Source organism: Archocentrus centrarchus, chromosome 19 (assembly GCF_007364275.1).
Source record: "Archocentrus centrarchus isolate MPI-CPG fArcCen1 chromosome 19, fArcCen1, whole genome shotgun sequence".
Classification (NCBI taxonomy): Eukaryota; Metazoa; Chordata; class Actinopteri; order Cichliformes; family Cichlidae; genus Archocentrus; species Archocentrus centrarchus.
Window position 1 is genome coordinate 9,378,460 of NC_044364.1, and position 17,008 is coordinate 9,395,467.

At 37.4% G+C, this 17,008-nt stretch overlaps 3 protein-coding genes across 4 annotated transcripts; 2 read left to right on the forward strand and 1 right to left on the reverse strand.

Annotated features, from left to right (window-relative positions):
* Positions 1-59: 59 nt before the first annotated feature.
* dnaaf3l (dynein axonemal assembly factor 3 like) lies at positions 60-6,897 on the forward strand. The gene is made up of 12 exons (XM_030754659.1): positions 60-120; positions 412-494; positions 2,423-2,529; positions 2,613-2,706; positions 2,802-2,956; positions 3,132-3,323; positions 3,430-3,552; positions 4,175-4,297; positions 4,423-4,558; positions 4,791-4,905; positions 5,038-5,112; positions 5,321-6,897. The coding sequence occupies exons 2-12, from the start codon at positions 413-415 to the stop codon at positions 5,460-5,462; spliced, it is 1,344 nt and encodes a 447-aa protein (XP_030610519.1). The 5' UTR covers positions 60-120; position 412; the 3' UTR covers positions 5,463-6,897.
* Positions 5,858-9,684, reverse strand: LOC115798017 (troponin T, slow skeletal muscle). 2 transcript variants are annotated; one of them, XM_030754664.1, is made up of 13 exons: positions 9,643-9,684; positions 8,375-8,404; positions 8,275-8,288; positions 8,162-8,188; positions 7,753-7,771; positions 7,592-7,652; positions 7,240-7,356; positions 6,999-7,076; positions 6,774-6,887; positions 6,560-6,669; positions 6,332-6,422; positions 6,216-6,256; positions 5,858-5,932 (listed from the first exon to the last, which is right to left on the reverse strand). In XM_030754664.1, exons 2-13 carry the CDS (start codon positions 8,395-8,397, stop codon positions 5,887-5,889), a joined length of 741 nt encoding a protein of 246 aa, XP_030610524.1. In that variant the 5' UTR covers positions 8,398-8,404; positions 9,643-9,684; the 3' UTR covers positions 5,858-5,886. The 2 variants fall into 2 exon arrangements, with proteins under 2 accessions (XP_030610524.1, XP_030610523.1); XM_030754663.1 differs by lacking the exons at positions 8,162-8,188; positions 8,275-8,288; positions 8,375-8,404; positions 9,643-9,684 and having other exon boundaries at positions 7,753-7,855.
* A 4,717-nt stretch (positions 9,685-14,401) lies between these two features.
* On the forward strand, positions 14,402-16,080 carry LOC115798388 (C-type lectin lectoxin-Lio2-like). Its single transcript, XM_030755224.1, has 4 exons — positions 14,402-14,438; positions 14,578-14,766; positions 15,230-15,492; positions 15,979-16,080. Exons 1-4 carry the CDS (start codon positions 14,402-14,404, stop codon positions 16,078-16,080), a joined length of 591 nt encoding a protein of 196 aa, XP_030611084.1.
* The last annotated feature ends 928 nt before the right edge of the window (positions 16,081-17,008 follow it).

The following is a 17,008-nucleotide window of genomic DNA, read 5'->3' on the forward strand; positions in this document are numbered from 1 at the left end:
GTAATTCAGTCTTTTCACCGGTAGATGGCGTCTATATAGCCAAAAGTGTTGCCTAGCAACAGAACCCACACTAACTTCCTGCTGCATACTTCTTTTGGTTGTGGTCACAGAGGCAGTAAGGTGAGATTTAACAGTGTTTGATATTATCCGCAGTGTTTTGTTTTGTTTTTTTAATCACAGTACTAAAGTCAGAGATACGCTTGTGCCTTTGGGTAATTGTTGTATTCATAAGGTGGCATTTAAAGTTCTGTACAATCACAGTTAGCTAACTTTCATGCAAAGCTAAGCTATTTTATATGTGCTCCGTTTCAGCTAGCTTTATGTAAAGGCATGGGCACTGGTGTACCGCTGTTTGTTTAGTCTTGATGTAAAGCACCCAGGTGAGTGGTTTGGTTTGTTTTTCCTTTTCAGTATGAGTGCTGGCCGGGCAGCTGAGGGCGCAGGCTGCATCACTTGGTGGGGCTTCAGTCCTGCGCGTGACCTGCTCCACATCGGTGAGAATCTCGAATGCACGAGGATTCCCCTGATCTTTCTGCGCATGAGCATCAGAGTAGCTAAAAGATTGTTTATTTTTTATGCTTCGTTGTTTTTAAAATAAAAGCATGTGCTTGTTTCACACATATAAACACACAGTTAGGCATATTTATTTAGTGTACACCTGTAATACGAAATAAGCAGTACATTCAGTGTTCAGAAACTGCACAGTTAAGGTACAATCAGTCGCTGGAGGTTTTTTAATAGAAAAAAAGAATGTTATACCCATAAATATACATTGTTTAGTGTGTAACTACATCTTCTAACAAATTGTGTTCTCATAATCTTAAAATTAATACATTAAAAGTAGATGGGAGCGGGCGCAAGTTTTTGGGAAGCTGCCATGTTGCTCCACTATCTTGAATATAGTGGCTGAGATGGCTAATTGCATTTTACATACAGTATGTGTTTAAAGAAGAGAACTTGTAAACGACAGGCCAACATGCAAAAAAACTTAACTTGAAAATGTTCTTGTGTAAATGGGGCCTAAGATGACCTGTAATGCATTGCCATATACAGTACACTATATTGCCAAAAGTATCCACTCACCTATCCAAATAATTGAATACAAGTATTCCAATCACTTCCATGGCCATAGGTGTATAAAAACAAGCACCTTGGTATGCAGACTACAGAAATTTCCACAGTCAGCTGTTAGTGTTATTATAACAAAGTGGAAGAGATTGGAAACAGCAGCAACTCAGCCATGAAGTGGTACTGTAGGCCACATAAAATGACAGCAGGGTCAGCAGATGCTGAGGCACATAGTGCGCAGAGGTCACCAACTTTCTGCAGAGTCAATCGCTACAAACTTCATGTGGCCTTCAGATTAGCTCAAGAACAGTGTGTAGAGAGCTTCGTGGAATGGGTTTCCATGGCCAACAAGCTGCATCCAAGTCTTACATTCAAGTCTATTTTCAGTTCAGTTGTATTCATATAGTTCCATATCACAACCAGTTAAGGCGCATTATATTGTAAGGTAAAGACCATACAATAATAGAGAAAACATCATTAAGCGCAATCCATAGCATTGGCTGCAGTGATGTGAAGCATGCTGCCACTGAATTGTAGAGCAGTGGAGATGTGTTCTCTGGAGTAACAAATCACATTTCTCTGTCTGGCAATCTGCTGGATGAGTCTGGGCTTGGAGGTTGCCAGGAGAATGGTACTTGTCTGACTGCATTGTGAGCCACAAAGGTGTGGCTAAAGAAGAAGCACCATAAGGTCATGGAGGGGCCTAGCCAGTCTCCTGACCTCAATCCTATAGGAAATCTGTGGAGAGAGCTGAAGCTTTGAATCATCAAGCAGCAGCCCAGAAACCTAAAGGATTTAGAGAGTTTCTGTAAAGAGGAGTGGACCAAAATCCCCCCTGAGATGAGTGCAAATCTGGTGACTGACTACATAAAAAACATCTTCCTGGTGTGCTTGCCAAAAAGCGGTTTCTCCAGCAAGTCTTTTACTATCCAATATAGGATTTTTTTTTTGCTTTGAACATGTTTCTGTGGTTTTGTCCATTAAATTAAAAACCACAGGAAGTGTGTCTCATGTATATTTTCCTCCAAAAGCAACCTTTTTCCAATCTCTTAATGTGGAACCTATAACAATTGATACCTATAACAAATGATATTCTTTCACTGAAGAATGGAAGCCAAGGATTTGTAATACATTTTAATTATGTTTTAAAGAGAACGTGCTTTAAAAGTCCATAAATAAACTGTAAGGAAGTCAAAAATTATGATTTGTTTATAAATTCAGTATTCAAAAAAGAACTTTGCATTTGACCACACCAGTTTTTGATAGTCAGTGCTACAGATACATGGTTGATAAACATACTGAGGTTCAGTGTCCAGCAGTAGATGTGTAGTGTGTGTTCTCTCTCTCTGACCAGGCCCTGAGAGATGTGAAGGAGACATCAATGTTTTACTGGTGGGCAGTGGAGATCCACGACATCTTTTGAAGACCTTTGCCAGTTTGCAAGACAAACAAAGTGTCCATGTGAGCCTCAGTCTTTCAAATCCTTGACTACAGATGGCTAACTTTACTGTGAGCTGCAAATAATTTCTTTTGCCGCACTGCAGATATGGGTGATAGAAAACAGCATGGAGGTGGTTGCTAGACAGCTGCTGCTTCTCTACCTGGCACTGATTCCCCAGGGCAGCATGGGAATTAATGGTAGGTGGCATTATGATAAATTATTCATTTTATAAAAGCAAGATTTGTTGTCCACAGACCAGTATTTTTTTTTTCTACTTGTTTATAATTTTCAGAGAAGACCGAAGTTTTTCTAGAGGTGTTTGGGAACAGTGAAATCCGCAGTCAGACAGAGGAAGTACTGCAACGTGTAGCATCACAACTCTCTCTCTCTGTTACCGAAACACTGGAGACAGCCGTGCATGCCTGTCTGAACACAACTCTCCTTAAGGTACAAACATCTGCTAAATAAGTTTATTTTCTTAAAAAGACAGACGTTGAGGCTTGATCAGTAAAACCCATGTGAGACCATATGTGGTTTACCGCATATAATCATCAAAATGCTGCTGTGGAAATGCTAACAAACTTTACTCATTTTATCCACTGAGTAATTACACTTTTTACAGTTTAAGGAGCGAGATGAACTAGCCAGGATATTCAAGTCATGGATCCAAACTCGGTCTTCATCATCAGAGCATCTTACGCCTATCATGTCCAAAGCATGGGATTATCGAGTCAGGCAGCATCTTGGGACACGCTATGACTCTAAGAAGGGCTGCTTTGACTGGGATCTTACAATGAAGCTTCATGAGAAAGGGGTACCTGAACATTTTCTTCATTTTCCTCTGTTATGGTTAGAGTTATTGAAAACAAAAAGTTGGTTGAAGAAATTAAAATGTATTTTTGCCTACTGGCTGTCTGCAGTGTGGCATCATCAACAGACAGCAGTACATGCGATGGAGGGAACAGGGACTGGCATTCGAAATGAGAGAAGGCGTCTACCAAATAACCAATCCCAGTTTGCTGTCTTCAAGAGTGTTTAGTCAAGTAATTATGCATCTGCTTTTCTACACATTTCTTCAACAGAGCTGTGAAAAATTTTTTGCCCCCTTCCTAGTTTCTTTGTTTTTTGCATATTTGTCACACTTAGATGTTTCAGATCACCAGATACATTTTAATATTATATAAAGATAACCCAAGTACAAATGCAGTTTTTAAATTGTGATTTACCTGGCCCTGTGTGAAAAAGTAATTACCCCCAAAACCTAATAGCTGGTTGTGCTGCCCTTGGCAGCAAGAATTGTATCCAAGCGTGCGTGATAACTGGGTAATGAGTCTTTCACACCACTGTGGATAAAATTTGACCCACTTTTCTTTGCAGAATTGTTTTAATTCAGCCACATTTGAGGGTTTTTGAGCATGAACGGCCTGTTTAAGACCATGCCAAACCACATCAGATTTAAGTCCCGACTTTGACTAGGCCACTCCAAACCCTTCATTTTGATTTTTTTCTGAGCTCACTATCTTTGTCGAATATTAAGGTCTGTAACATGTAAGTGTGACAAATATGCAAACAACTAAAATCAGGAAGGTGGCAAATACTTTTTTACAGCACTGTATTCAACAATGTGACATGAATGAAGCTAATTTCGTGCCCATTTCTACACAGAAAGGAGATAAAGTGGCCATCATGGGCTACTGGGGAGACATTGTTTCTAGTCCTTATCTGTCCTTTGGTATTGAAACTGATGACAAGAGTCTGCTGAAGACACAGAATGGGCAACACATCAAGGTAAAATCTACCAAAGTGTTCTGTCTTCATCTCTTTTTCATCGTTGGCATCAAGTTGTGCGTATTTCTAAACATGTTACTGTCTGTTTGCTGTTGTTGTCGTCCATCATGTCCTCACATCCACAGACTGCTCAGGATATCTCCTTTGCAAATGTGCAGGGATTGTTCCAGTCCCTGTCCAGCAGACGGGGCTGCCCTACTACTTCTCAGCCATACACAGATGCAGAGGAGGACACATCCATACGGGCTATCACCATTAATGGTAAAAGACTGTAAATGTGAAGAGGCCTTCAGTTTTAGCCTTGGTTAAAACCACTTTACACAATGACAAAAAAAGGGTTTTTTTTGGACATGTTTAAGAGACTTTTAAATGAGAATGAGGTGCTCTAGCTATTTTGTGTATTAGTTCCTGTGTATGTGTAATCTGTTTTGATGTTGCCTTGACAGAAAAAAGCAGCTAAAACCATCACTGAGTTTTCTCTAATCCCTTTCAGACTTGATGCATTTAAATGGGATCTCTGTCACCTTCTTACCGTTGGACTCACTTCACAAACTGCCAGAAAAACAGAAATACTCCCAATTCTTCAACACCATTTACTTCTCTGCCAGGTGTGTTTCTCTTTAAGTAAATATGAATGATTCCTTTAGCATCCAGTCACCTGGACTGCAGACTACTGATATGTCTGCTGACCGTGTTTCATTTTCTGTGTTTCTGCTTCCTTCTCTGTCTGTGTTGTAAAGCTGCGTGCACCAGTTGGGCCCGATGACGAGACAGATTGCAGCACCAGACGCTGTGCTTGTTGTGGAGCTGGCCAAGTGAGGGTTTTTTTAGTAACATAGGGCTCGTTACCATGGCCACCAGAACTACAGTGACTGCTGTGTATCGGCATTTGCATATGAGATATTTTGAGTTAGCTACATATTCCTTTATAGAGCGATTGTGGAACTGTCTGTGAAAGTTATAATTTTCTACAAGTGCTGTCTTTGCATTTATGGTGCCATCCTGTGCCAATATGTGTTCCAGGTACATTTTGGATCTGAATAAAGAACAAGAAGCAGGCTTTGCAGAGAAAGTGGAAAGCATTGCTCGTGAGGCTGGATTTGAACCTTGGCACGAGGGGACCGGGGATGACGTCCACGCTGTTTTCAAACACCAGAAGAAATAGAAGAGGTTGCATTGTGGCGAAGCTGTTCACCCTGCTCTCGCTGTCAGCAGCTTTACCTTCACAACATGCGAGAGACACTTAAAATAATAGAGCCATACAACAGCGATATTTCACATCTTGTTTATCAGCAGTTTTCAAGCCAACTAGGAGCAGCTGTCAGAGGCTGCAGACAATAATTTATATTTGCTCGGTAGCAGCCCTGAATTAATAATAGGATTTCATTTCCAGTTTAAATGACACAGACAGCAATTCAAATATATTTATACATGCATTTTAATACCTACAGATATGAAGATAAGTTGTATTTAAATAAATCCCACAAAAAAAAAAAAAACATTACTTGGCCACTGCAAAGTTTTTGCAAGCTTGTTCAGAAACTAGTGAACTATCTTCTTGTTTGTTTATGCTTGCTGTGTGTGTGAGGTCACTTCCAGCGTCCTCCAACCTTCCCCTTGCCGTGTCCTTTTTTGCTGCAATAAGACAAGATTAAAAGCAGATTGTAAACAGTAGTTCACTAAAGACCAGCAAAGTGCTATTTCCTCTTTTTTCTCATCATTTTATGTAAATATATGTGAATGTATGTCCTGTTCATGAAGTGGCAAGTGCTTAGGTTGCCATGTTTCCTGTACACATGTCACTGTGGCCAGCGACCTATGAAATCTTTGCATAGTCAAATACGTGCAAAGATTTCATCTATCGACAACCCTTCACTTATCTCTCTTGTTGTAGATCGAGACAAGCAGTCTGACTCACAATTTCTGAGCATGTTGGATCCTATTCAGGAGGACATTGATCTGAAAAAAAAAGTGCATCAGATTCTCATGTCTTTGATTTTTAATCGTATATATATTCGCAGCTAAAGGGCTAACCTCATATTTCTGCCTCTTCATCTTCTCAGTCAGGTCAAACTTTTCTGACTCCAGATGGTAGATCCATTCCCACATCTCCTTGGCTCGCTCTCTAAAACACAAAAAGCATTACAAAGTATACAACTTGGGTCTACAGTGCAAAACATTGTTTATGGCACACATATCCAGCTGGCATATCTATAACATGCAGCTATATAAAAATGTAATCTACTGTAGGCATTAACCGACCTCAGGCCATCCTCTTTCAGGTTCTCAATCACTAGTGGCTTTCGTCTTTCTGCCAGAGTCTTCTTTTTGATTTCCCTTGCAGTTTGTCTTTTGCCCCGTTTCTGCTCTACCTGCATGAAACAAAAACACAATCATGTAAGGCTAGGAATGCACACATGTTTGCAGATTATAGTGGCACGCCTGCCTGCAAATTAATCACTTGAATCACTCTGACCTTTGCAAGGAACCCTCCAAAATGAGCACCCATGTTGGAGAGAACTTTCTTCTTTTTCGCCTCATCATCCGCCCTCTTCTTTGCCTCTTCATCCTCTTTCCTCTGCCTCTCCTCCTGAAGTGCATCATCCACTGATTACTGCAGTTTTCTTTACTTAAATCATTCTTTTGTTTGTTGGTTTATTGACATTTTCATAGAATAAACAACGATAACATAATTGATTACCGCAATCCGTGTCTGTCTATCCCGCTCCTTTTCAGCCCTCACACGCTGCTGCTCAGCTCTTTCTGCCCTCCGGCTCTCCTGTATTTAAAAAAAAAAACTTTGCTGGATGTGGACACATGCCTATTTAATCACTATTAGTCCAACTGGTGACTGGATCCTTACAAATCCCCTTTTCACAAACAAATAAGGGAAAAATAGCAAAACATGCAAAGCAAGAAAGCACAATGATGAAGGACATTACAATTCTTGCTTTGAGTCCGATCAGCTCCTCTTCTTCTTTCTTCCTCTGCTCAAAGTGGACCTCAATCAGTGTCTGTAGTTCCAGAAGATCTTTTTCCATCCTTTTCCTGTGGATATCCTAGCATGGAACACACTTGTTAAGATTATTTATGTCTGTTGTGGGTGTAATCATATCATTAGCCTCATAACATGATTGCCTAAGTCATATTTTGGCCAAACTGAGATATCTACTTTGCTAACACTGAGGATTCATTTAGGCAGATATCTCAATTTGGCCAAAATATGACTTAGGCAATTATGCTATGAGGCTAAACATATAATATCTCCTTTAACAATGATCTTGAGGAACATACATCAAAGTCAACTCTCTCCCCCTCTGGGATTTTTGGTGCACCGAGCTGCGTCACCAATGGCCTGTAAAACAACATGAAGGTGTTTTGATTTATTTTACTTTGTTCTTGACTCATCAGATTGTTTTAAATGCTCACAGTATAGTATTCTTGTAGATTCTTACTTGTATTTGGGGCGTTCTTCTTCAACGTGGCCGCCAGAAAAGCAATGAAACAGTAAATCAGTGGATTTAAAAATAATAATAATTATCATAAATACATTTGAAAACAGAAAATCTAAAACCTAGTTTAATTATACTAGGCAGCAAGGCAAAAAAATCATAAATCGTGCTGATATGTCTTGTTTCTTCAAACTTCAATCATCAAATGACACCAAACACAATGGTCTACCCACCAAAGTGCAGAAACCTCACGTAACCATTAAACCGATTACAGTCTGTAAACCATATTCAGAATTGGGTGGTGATCTTGAGGGGCTGTCTCTACTACTGGGCTGTTAAAACAGTTGGTAGTTAATGTGATCTCAAAGGTCTAGTCAATATGATCAACCCACACAGAGCCTTTCAGTCTCACCTCCCTCGCCCTGCTCCTCATCATCTTCTGGAGAAAGAAGGAGTGAATGTGATTGAGTTGAGATATAAATTGCAGCTCATAGATTTATCAAATGAAAGAATGGCTGAACTTACCCTCCTGATGTCCTCTAAATGAAAAGGAATTGAAAGAATGCATTAGACATGCCATAAAACAGACATTCATGTATTATAACTCTCTAGACTTTTGACTCACCCATGCTCTTCTAGGTAAGACATGATGACACTGGAGAGAAATATTTAAAAATAATCAATGCTATTATGTATATAGTGTCATACACTTTTTTTTCTCCAGACATCCAAAATCAAAATAGCAATACTCAGTGTAAGTTTTTGTTTGGGGGATAAGATTAAGTGAAAGGCCATTTGGAGCTAATGATCTAGGAATAGAAGAGGCCAGACGGACATTGGACCGGGGCAGCATCCAATTACCCAGGATAAGAGTGAGGTACCAGCTGTCCAATCCGTCTTGTTTAATTTGATTTACAAGAAAGAATGTGGGATAGAGAGATTAAGCCAGTCGGCTAGCTGCTATTAACGCCAGCCAAGTCCTCTATTATCATTTTATCTAAATTTAAAGGATCTTTAAATGTAAGTGGAGCCTCAAAGCAGCCTTTTAACTGTTACTTCAGAATTTTATACACATCTGTTATTATGAGTTGTTATGGGAGAGAGAGTATTTTATAGTTAAAGATTGCAAAACCATGAAATTTACTGAACAAATATCCAAAGTGGTTTCTATTCAAACACATTTTCACAGGCAAATTTTTGATTTTGAAAATCAAATTTTTATGCAAACATATGAAAACCCTCACGGTGAGGGCACAATACCTTGTCGGTCATTTATAGAGAAGATCTCAGTTTGTGAGAATGTCAATCTAAATAAACAGGGCCGTGGACAAAAGGACTGAAGGATTGTGAGAGGAATTTATTGCATTAACTGACTGGCAGAGTCATGCTGAGCTTTACAGATGGATGCAGAGTCCAAGGGCACTGAAAATAACAGGAGCATATTTAATTTAGGAAATATTACACCTTTATCAACACCAATTTACCCAGCGGTGGGTCCAGTATTTAAATACATTATAGAATGCACTCTTGTTTTGATCAAGAAGGAACAACTGAGTTTATTTATTTAGTCAAAAATCTCAAAGACCAAATACTGCAGAACAGGTGCTTATATTTCACTCAGTATTAATATAACTGGAACAGATGCTGAATATAATGTATGTCATTTCCAAAACTAAACTAACTAATCTGAGCAGAGATTTGTAGGGTTGTGAAATTCTATTATTTATGTAAAAAGTTAGATTTCACATGGTTGTATTCAACAAAGCTGTTAATTCAAACTCAGCAGGGCACATGCTCGCTGGAAACCTTAGCTCTACCTGACTGCACCTTATCTTATTTGGATGTGGATGGTGCAGTATTTTAAATATCATAGGAAAAGGTCAAAGCACATACCTGAACAGCAGAAAGAGAAAAATGGGCGCTGGTAATTAAACGAAGAGCAGCAACAACTACAGGGGAAACAGAGCTTTATATACGGGGTCCTTTGGGTGAGACGGAGGGGTGTGTGTGTGTGTGTGTGTGTGTGTGTGTGTGTGTGTGTGTGTGTGTGTGTGTGTGTGTGTGTGTGTGTGTGTGTGTGTGTGTGTGTGTGTGTTAGTGCTCATACTGTGGAAACAAATGTGTTTACACAATCACTTTGTTGGGCCCCTCATCCCTTTTTTTGGAACAAAGCAGGTCCGACAAATGAAAATTAGTTTTATTTGATCAAGACTTAGATTCGATTTAAGATTGTTGCACTATGGATTAGGCAAGTAGTAGATATATTTAGGGTCTCTAAGAAATTCATGTATGTTTTCTAAAATAATGGGCATACAACTGAGTGCTTTCTGTTGTGAACCAGTTTGAGTTTTAGACCTTGACGTTGTTTTGACTGCTCAGACAAAACCTTTAAACAGCTGTTTGAGGGTTCAGAATTTCTTTGCGTGGTTAGCTCAGGTTAGAAGTAGGTTAGCAATGAGATAAGGAATTTATTTTGATAGTTAAGATGAGGAAGGAAGTGGGAGCATGTAATGGTATTAACTGTAAATGCATGCTATAAATGTGTGAATATGGGGAACAGGGACTGAATGTGGTTTATTGGTGGGTTTCAGGGCAAAAGCTGAAATCTGATAGACAAGATGATGAGAAGAGTTTTTGATGCTGATCTCACTGCTGAAATAAGATGTTTCCAGTTACATATAAAATGTATACACTGTGGCATCATCTTTGAATGAATTGCAGAACCACTTGAAACTGAAGAAGAATGCTGTAAAAAAAAAAAAACTGTGACATGCCACAAAAGCCACTGAGCCACAGCACAAACCACTGCTGTGCAAAACCACTGCTATGCAGTAATATGTTTTAAATTTGTAATGCTCAAAGCTTGTAAAATCAAGGTAGAAGTGAGGGTTATTTTCTAACAGTAATATTAAGGGTTTGAGTTGGCACTTGAGAAACCATCATGGCAAAAAAAAAAGAAAAAAGAAATGAGTTTACGCTTGAGAACAACTGTTGATGCTCACAAACCAGGAGATGGATATGCAAAGTTAGCACAGCATTTCCACGTGTCAGGAACTGGAGTGAAAAGTATCATCAAGTAATTCAAAGACAGCCAGTAGATAGATAGATAGATAGATAGATAGATAGATAGATAGATAGATAGATAGATAGATAGATAGATAGATAGATAGATAGATAGATAGATATATAGATAGATAGATAGATAGATAGATAGATAGATAGATAGATAGATAGATAGATAGATAGATAGATAGAATAGAATAGAATAGAATGCCCTTATTCACTGTAAACCCAGATTTTGATTTGATGCTGAGTAAGCTGAGCTGTTTCATGTCCTTTTTTATTGTAATTGTGTTTTTAAGTCCAATCAACAGCTCCTACTGAAATAAACTGAGTTTATATTACTTAAATATCTGTCATTTCACAACATTACTTATTAATGCTGAGTAGACTGTACTTTTTGATGGTCTATCTTATTGTCTTATTGTAATTATTGTAATTATGTGTTTGAGTTAAAACAGCTTATCATCAGGTTTTGCACCCGCTAAAAATCTAGTTGATATCGGTTTTAACAGACAGGATTAATGCGCAGCAGCACGGTGGCATGGTGGTTGGTAATGCTTGCTTAACAAGCTGAGTTAAATAAATGGGTGGTGAATGATTGCTTAAATTAAGTATCTTCAGTTACTGAAACTCTGTTATTAGTACATTCAACTTAAATCTTTCATTCCATTCCAAAAGGGCCTCAAGTACATTGAACATAATCCACTGTGCTTATTCAATTGATGCTCATTGCTTAAAAAATGTAAGGCAACGAGTTACCTTGGTTTTTTTTAAGTAGATTCAACTTATCCGGGTTTACAGTGTACAGAGATATACTGGGATATTATGAGCGTGGTGAAAATCACTCGATACTAGCCATGCACACTACTGTATATAATGACCCTGTACTAACCCTGGAAGACTAACCTGAGGTGATTTTAACCCATGTGAAAGAGAGAGATAGTGTTGCTAAACTCATGTTAGTATTGAAGGGTTAAGGAATGCAAACATCTTTGCTAAGCTCCAATGCATACACAATTTTCATAAAGACAAATACAAAAGCAATTTGTGAACAAACAAAACACCAATGCGTGGAAGGATCAAGTGAAAAGAACAAGTGCCTACAGAAGTACACTTTATCTTTTGCTATAAAACGTTTTTTCCATCAGGTGAGAAAATAATCATTTATGAAAATATTGCAGGAAGTGGATGATGTTGGTAAACAGCAATTGTCTGGTATATTATTAGGTTTTATGAATGAATACCTTCATTAGTCCCACAATTTCCCCATTGTGGACTAATAAATTTCACACTAATGCAAAAGTTAGGAGAATTTGGGAGAGTTAAGTTATATGTAAAGTGCAAAGATTAGATTCTGTGATCACATTGTCTTTTTAATGGTATTTTGACCTGAAACATCTTGATGTAAGTGTATATGAATCTTTAAATTCAAATTTATGAATTAATTGTAAAAATGTCATTTTTTTTTCCTTTGAAACTTCATGTTCCCTGGATTTGGTCCAAGGGTTTTATGTCTTTCAGTTGCTTTTGATTTTTGTTTTGGATTTTTAGGCAACATATTTGAGTCTTGCTTTATGTTTGAGCTTACATTTGAGTCTTCCTGTTTCTGCCTGTTTCACTGTCTCTGTTATGTCTGGGGAGTCTTTTTGTTTCTGTGTTAATGTTTGTCTTTTGGTTGTTGGGGGTATTGGTGGGGGTGTTCCCCAGTTCCATGATTGTTCTCACCTGTGTCTTGTCATTCCCCAGTCAGTGTGTAAATACTCCTGTCTATGTTCCTCTTTGTCAAGTTGGCTACGTTCCTGGTTATGATGCCTTTTAATATCTATCCACTTTGTCCTAATTTTCTGTGGTTCTTTGTGTTTTCTGACTAGTTTTTGGTTACTCTTTGGAATCTCTGTTATTTTGGAACAGCTATTAATGTTTGCTTTTTGTTACCTTATTTTGCTTGTAACTTTTTGACTGTTTCTCGTGTAATTTCTATGCAAATATTTCCAAAACACTTGTCAAAGTATTTAAAACCACTTACCCAATTCTTTCCACTAGTCACTTTTAATTCATTAAATGCATCAACAGTAAAAAAAAAAAAGCCAAACATTTTTAGACCTAAATTAAAGAAACACATCTTTACCTTGGAATGCTTAACGTGCATTTTTGAGTGTTAAACTGTATCTGACTAAGCTGCTTGGTTAAGTGCATTATCAGAGAAAGCAGGAAAGACACTCAGATGTAGGCAAAGCTAGGTGTGTCACCCCACCACTAGCTCAAATACGTTTCTAGCAATCCCTACTAGGGTAATACCCTTTAGGAGACTTTTAAGAGACCTTTTAGACAGAGAGCTGGTCCAGACTTCCTGTACAGCTGGAACCTAACAGCAACAGCAACAGCCAGAGCAATCACCACCCTGAACTCACACACTCACCCACCGTAACTGTGCAACACCCACATCTCTGTGCAATATTGTATTATTCATACTGAACAATATCTAACATTCCTATATTGTGTAATATCCAGTATTCATTCACTAGTGCAATATTCATTCACCAAGTGCAATATTCATCATCTTCATTATTATATGTATACACATATTTACTTTTCTTACAATGTACAGATGCACCAATGTATGTATATATTTTTATACATTCTATTTTTTGTATATTTTACACATTGTTTATTTTCTGTATATCTCTTGATTATATTGATTATACTAGATTATAATATTTGTATTTTTATTTTAGAGAGTTTGATTTTCTGTTACATGGCACTGAACAGGAGTGGCCCTCCAATCTCATTGTACATCCTGTATAATGACAATAAAGGCATTCTATTCTATTCTATTCTATTCTATTCTATTCTATTCTATTCAATTCAATTAACCTCCTGAGACCCGAGCACCTGTTTGCGATGCATTTTCAATTTCTCCTAGATATTTGTGATTAGATGGACCTGATATATATATATATATATATATATATATATATATATATATATATATATATATATATACTAAGCTTCCTCTTTGAGCAGGAAGTTGCATTTTATTACATGGTTGTTACATACTTTTGTGAGGAAAAACGATGTCCTCAGATTTGGACACTGGGATTATTTTATAGCATAACACAACAAAAACAACATGACTTAACAAAATATAAAATACTACTGAGCACAATGAAGTATAAGGTGAAGCAAAGCCAAAATGTTATGTCCCTATATGTGGACGCAGGGTCTCAGGAGGTTAATCTATTCCTAAAATACTTTGTGTCAGAATAACAAACATTTACAGGTATCCCATGATGCTCCACAGTTTTTTAATACTTTACTATTATTCGTCATTTAGAGGTTTGAATTTATTCAGTAACGTCAGTCCCATTGTGGTCTACATTTATTTAGGCCAAGAAGTGATTAGAAATACATTAAAAAAAAAGAGTAAATTATCCAAGCCATTTTTAGAAAAGCCAATAGCACTATAATTTTTTTTATCTTATTTTAATGTCTCTTAATTTATTAAGCACTATCCTTAAAACTGTTTGCTATAAATCTTGTGTAATATTTTCTGTAATATTTTCTGTAATATTATTTCCTAGAAAAAAACATGGCTGCTCTTCTAGTGATTTTGTTGCTAACTTCGGGTAAGTGTCCTAAGTGATAATAATCATCCATGCATCCATTTTCTTAACTGCTCATGATGAAATATTCATGCTGAATTACAGCAACATAATGATAATCCAGTCCTCCTTTATTTGATGTTTGCTGGGTGTACCTGTGCAGGCTATGTTACTTTGTGTTCTCAAATTCACCGGGAGTACTACCTGGTAAATGTGGCTACAACATGGAACGAGGCCCAGAGTTACTGCAGGAACAGCTACACTGACCTCGCCACCGTTGGCAGCGGTGATGATATGCAGAGGCTGGTGAACACGGTAGCAGCCAGTGGTGTGACAGAGGAGGTCTGGATTGGTATGAGAGAAACTGGGCCAGCATCCTGGCTGTGGTCTGTGGGAGAAACTCAAACCAGTGATGGAGTAGTTGAATACACAAATTGGGCCAGTTTACCCAATTCCACTGACAACTGTGGAGGCATGAGGAGTGATGGGAAATGGTTCAGTGCACCATGTGCAACAACACTTCCTTATCTATGCCAAGGTCAGTACATTCATGGAAAAACAACACAGGAATCATTTCCTTATGTGATGTGTAGTTTTAAAGGAATATTCCTGGGATTTTATTTAAATGATTAGGTAGGAGTGGCCTGCTACAAAAGCGAAAAGTTACTGTGGTTATGTCACTATTTGGTCAAGAGTGAAATATCTCTATAAACTGCTTAGCACGTTTCCATGAAATACAATGGACAAGTATTCTTTTGTCCAAAAGGATTCATTTCTACATGTATTTAAATTTTTCCATGTAAAAATATTCACAGATTTTGCCTCCAGCTGGTTCAATATTGTTTTTCAAACGAAAAATTGGATAAATGCTCAGCAGGACTGCCGACTGAATAATAAAGACTTGAGCAGCGTGAGGAGCCAGACTGAAAATCTGGCACTGCAGCAAATAATCAATGACACTTTCAACGGCACCTCATCCTCGGTGTGGATCGGTTTGTTCAGAGATGAGTGGAAATGGTCAGACCAGAGCAACAGCTCCTTCAGATCCTGGGCCAGTGGTCAGCCAAATAATGATGGAGTCTGTTCATTGTACAGTCCCTCTCTCAAAGGATTCATGGACAGAGACTGTACTTACTCTAAACCGTTTATCTGCTATAAGGGTAAGATTATAATTTAGAAATATGCCACAGTGTATCATGTATTTTATATATACTGACTTTTTATTATTTTCATAGAGAATAAATTATTATCTTCTTTTTAGTTACTGCATTGTTTTTAAAATGCCATCTTTAACATGACAACTTATTTGACAAACTAACAGTGGGATTTATCTCAACTTTCTACAGTAATGAAACAATTAAAGTTTTACGTGAGGGTGGCAATGATGTCATCCTTGGACTTAAATGGCTCGGCTGTGAGTGAGGCCATTTTGAAGCAGGTCAGCTCTTTACTCCAAAATGTTCGATTAAAGTTGCTTTTTAAAGTCGAGAAGTCATTTTCTCACCAGTACTGCATTCTAGTAGTTATGGTAACATGCTGTAACAGTATGTGGTAACCCCCACAGATCCAGTCAAAGTTCCAGGGTGCCAGCGTTCAATGGAGAGTCCAGCCTGATGGGAACATTTTCCATAAGGAGGAGAAGAAGACAGTCAAGGGCACCTGTTAGAAGTTGAAGTTCTCCTGCCCACGAGCAGTTGCTCATGATTGTGCATGTAGAGAGTAAACGATAGGCTTGCTTTAAATTATTAGGCATAAAGACAGAATTAGTTTTACAATTATCAAAGTCTGCACATCAGATTTGATATGCTGCCATTTTGGAAGTGCTTTCTAATGCATGTGTTATATATATATAATTAATATAATATTCATTAAAATTCAGTTACTGTTGTTGTTTTATTACTGTGTAGTTAGGTATCTTACCTGTTGGTAGACATACATGCTATTCATGTTTTGATGAGATGAATTTTCACTTTGTTTTTATTATTGTCTCCCATGGATTCTTTTGTAGTTTACATAATGAAACACTTTCTTATTTAAGAATATTCATACTTCCTCTCATTGCACTGAAAAGGCTCACCATAACAATATAATAAGAGCACCTGATTTGTCAACCTGAGATAAAAACCTTAGAAATTATTGACAAATCATTCGTGTCCTCGAGCATCTGTGGGATATTCCCAAGAAATCAGTTTATAAGTGATGGCATTCATTTTAATGAATGATGATAATGAAGATAATGCCTTTTAGAATATGTTTTATATATATTAAAAAAAAAAAAAGTTAAAGCATACACCTTTTCTGTCCTCACAAAGATAGAACAATAAAAGTGTATGAATGTGAGGCATGATATAGAAAAGTCAAGTCAAGTCAAGTCAAGTTTATTTATAAAGCACATTTAAAACAACGACGTTGACCAAAGTGCTGTACAAGATCTGTAACCCCAAGGACTATACTAAATAAAAATAAAAATATATAAATAAATATATATAAATAAATAAATAAAATAATAAAATAAAAATAAAAATAAAAATAAATAAATAAAAACATTAAGAACAATAAATAACATAAGAAAATTAAAAATTAAAACGTTTAAA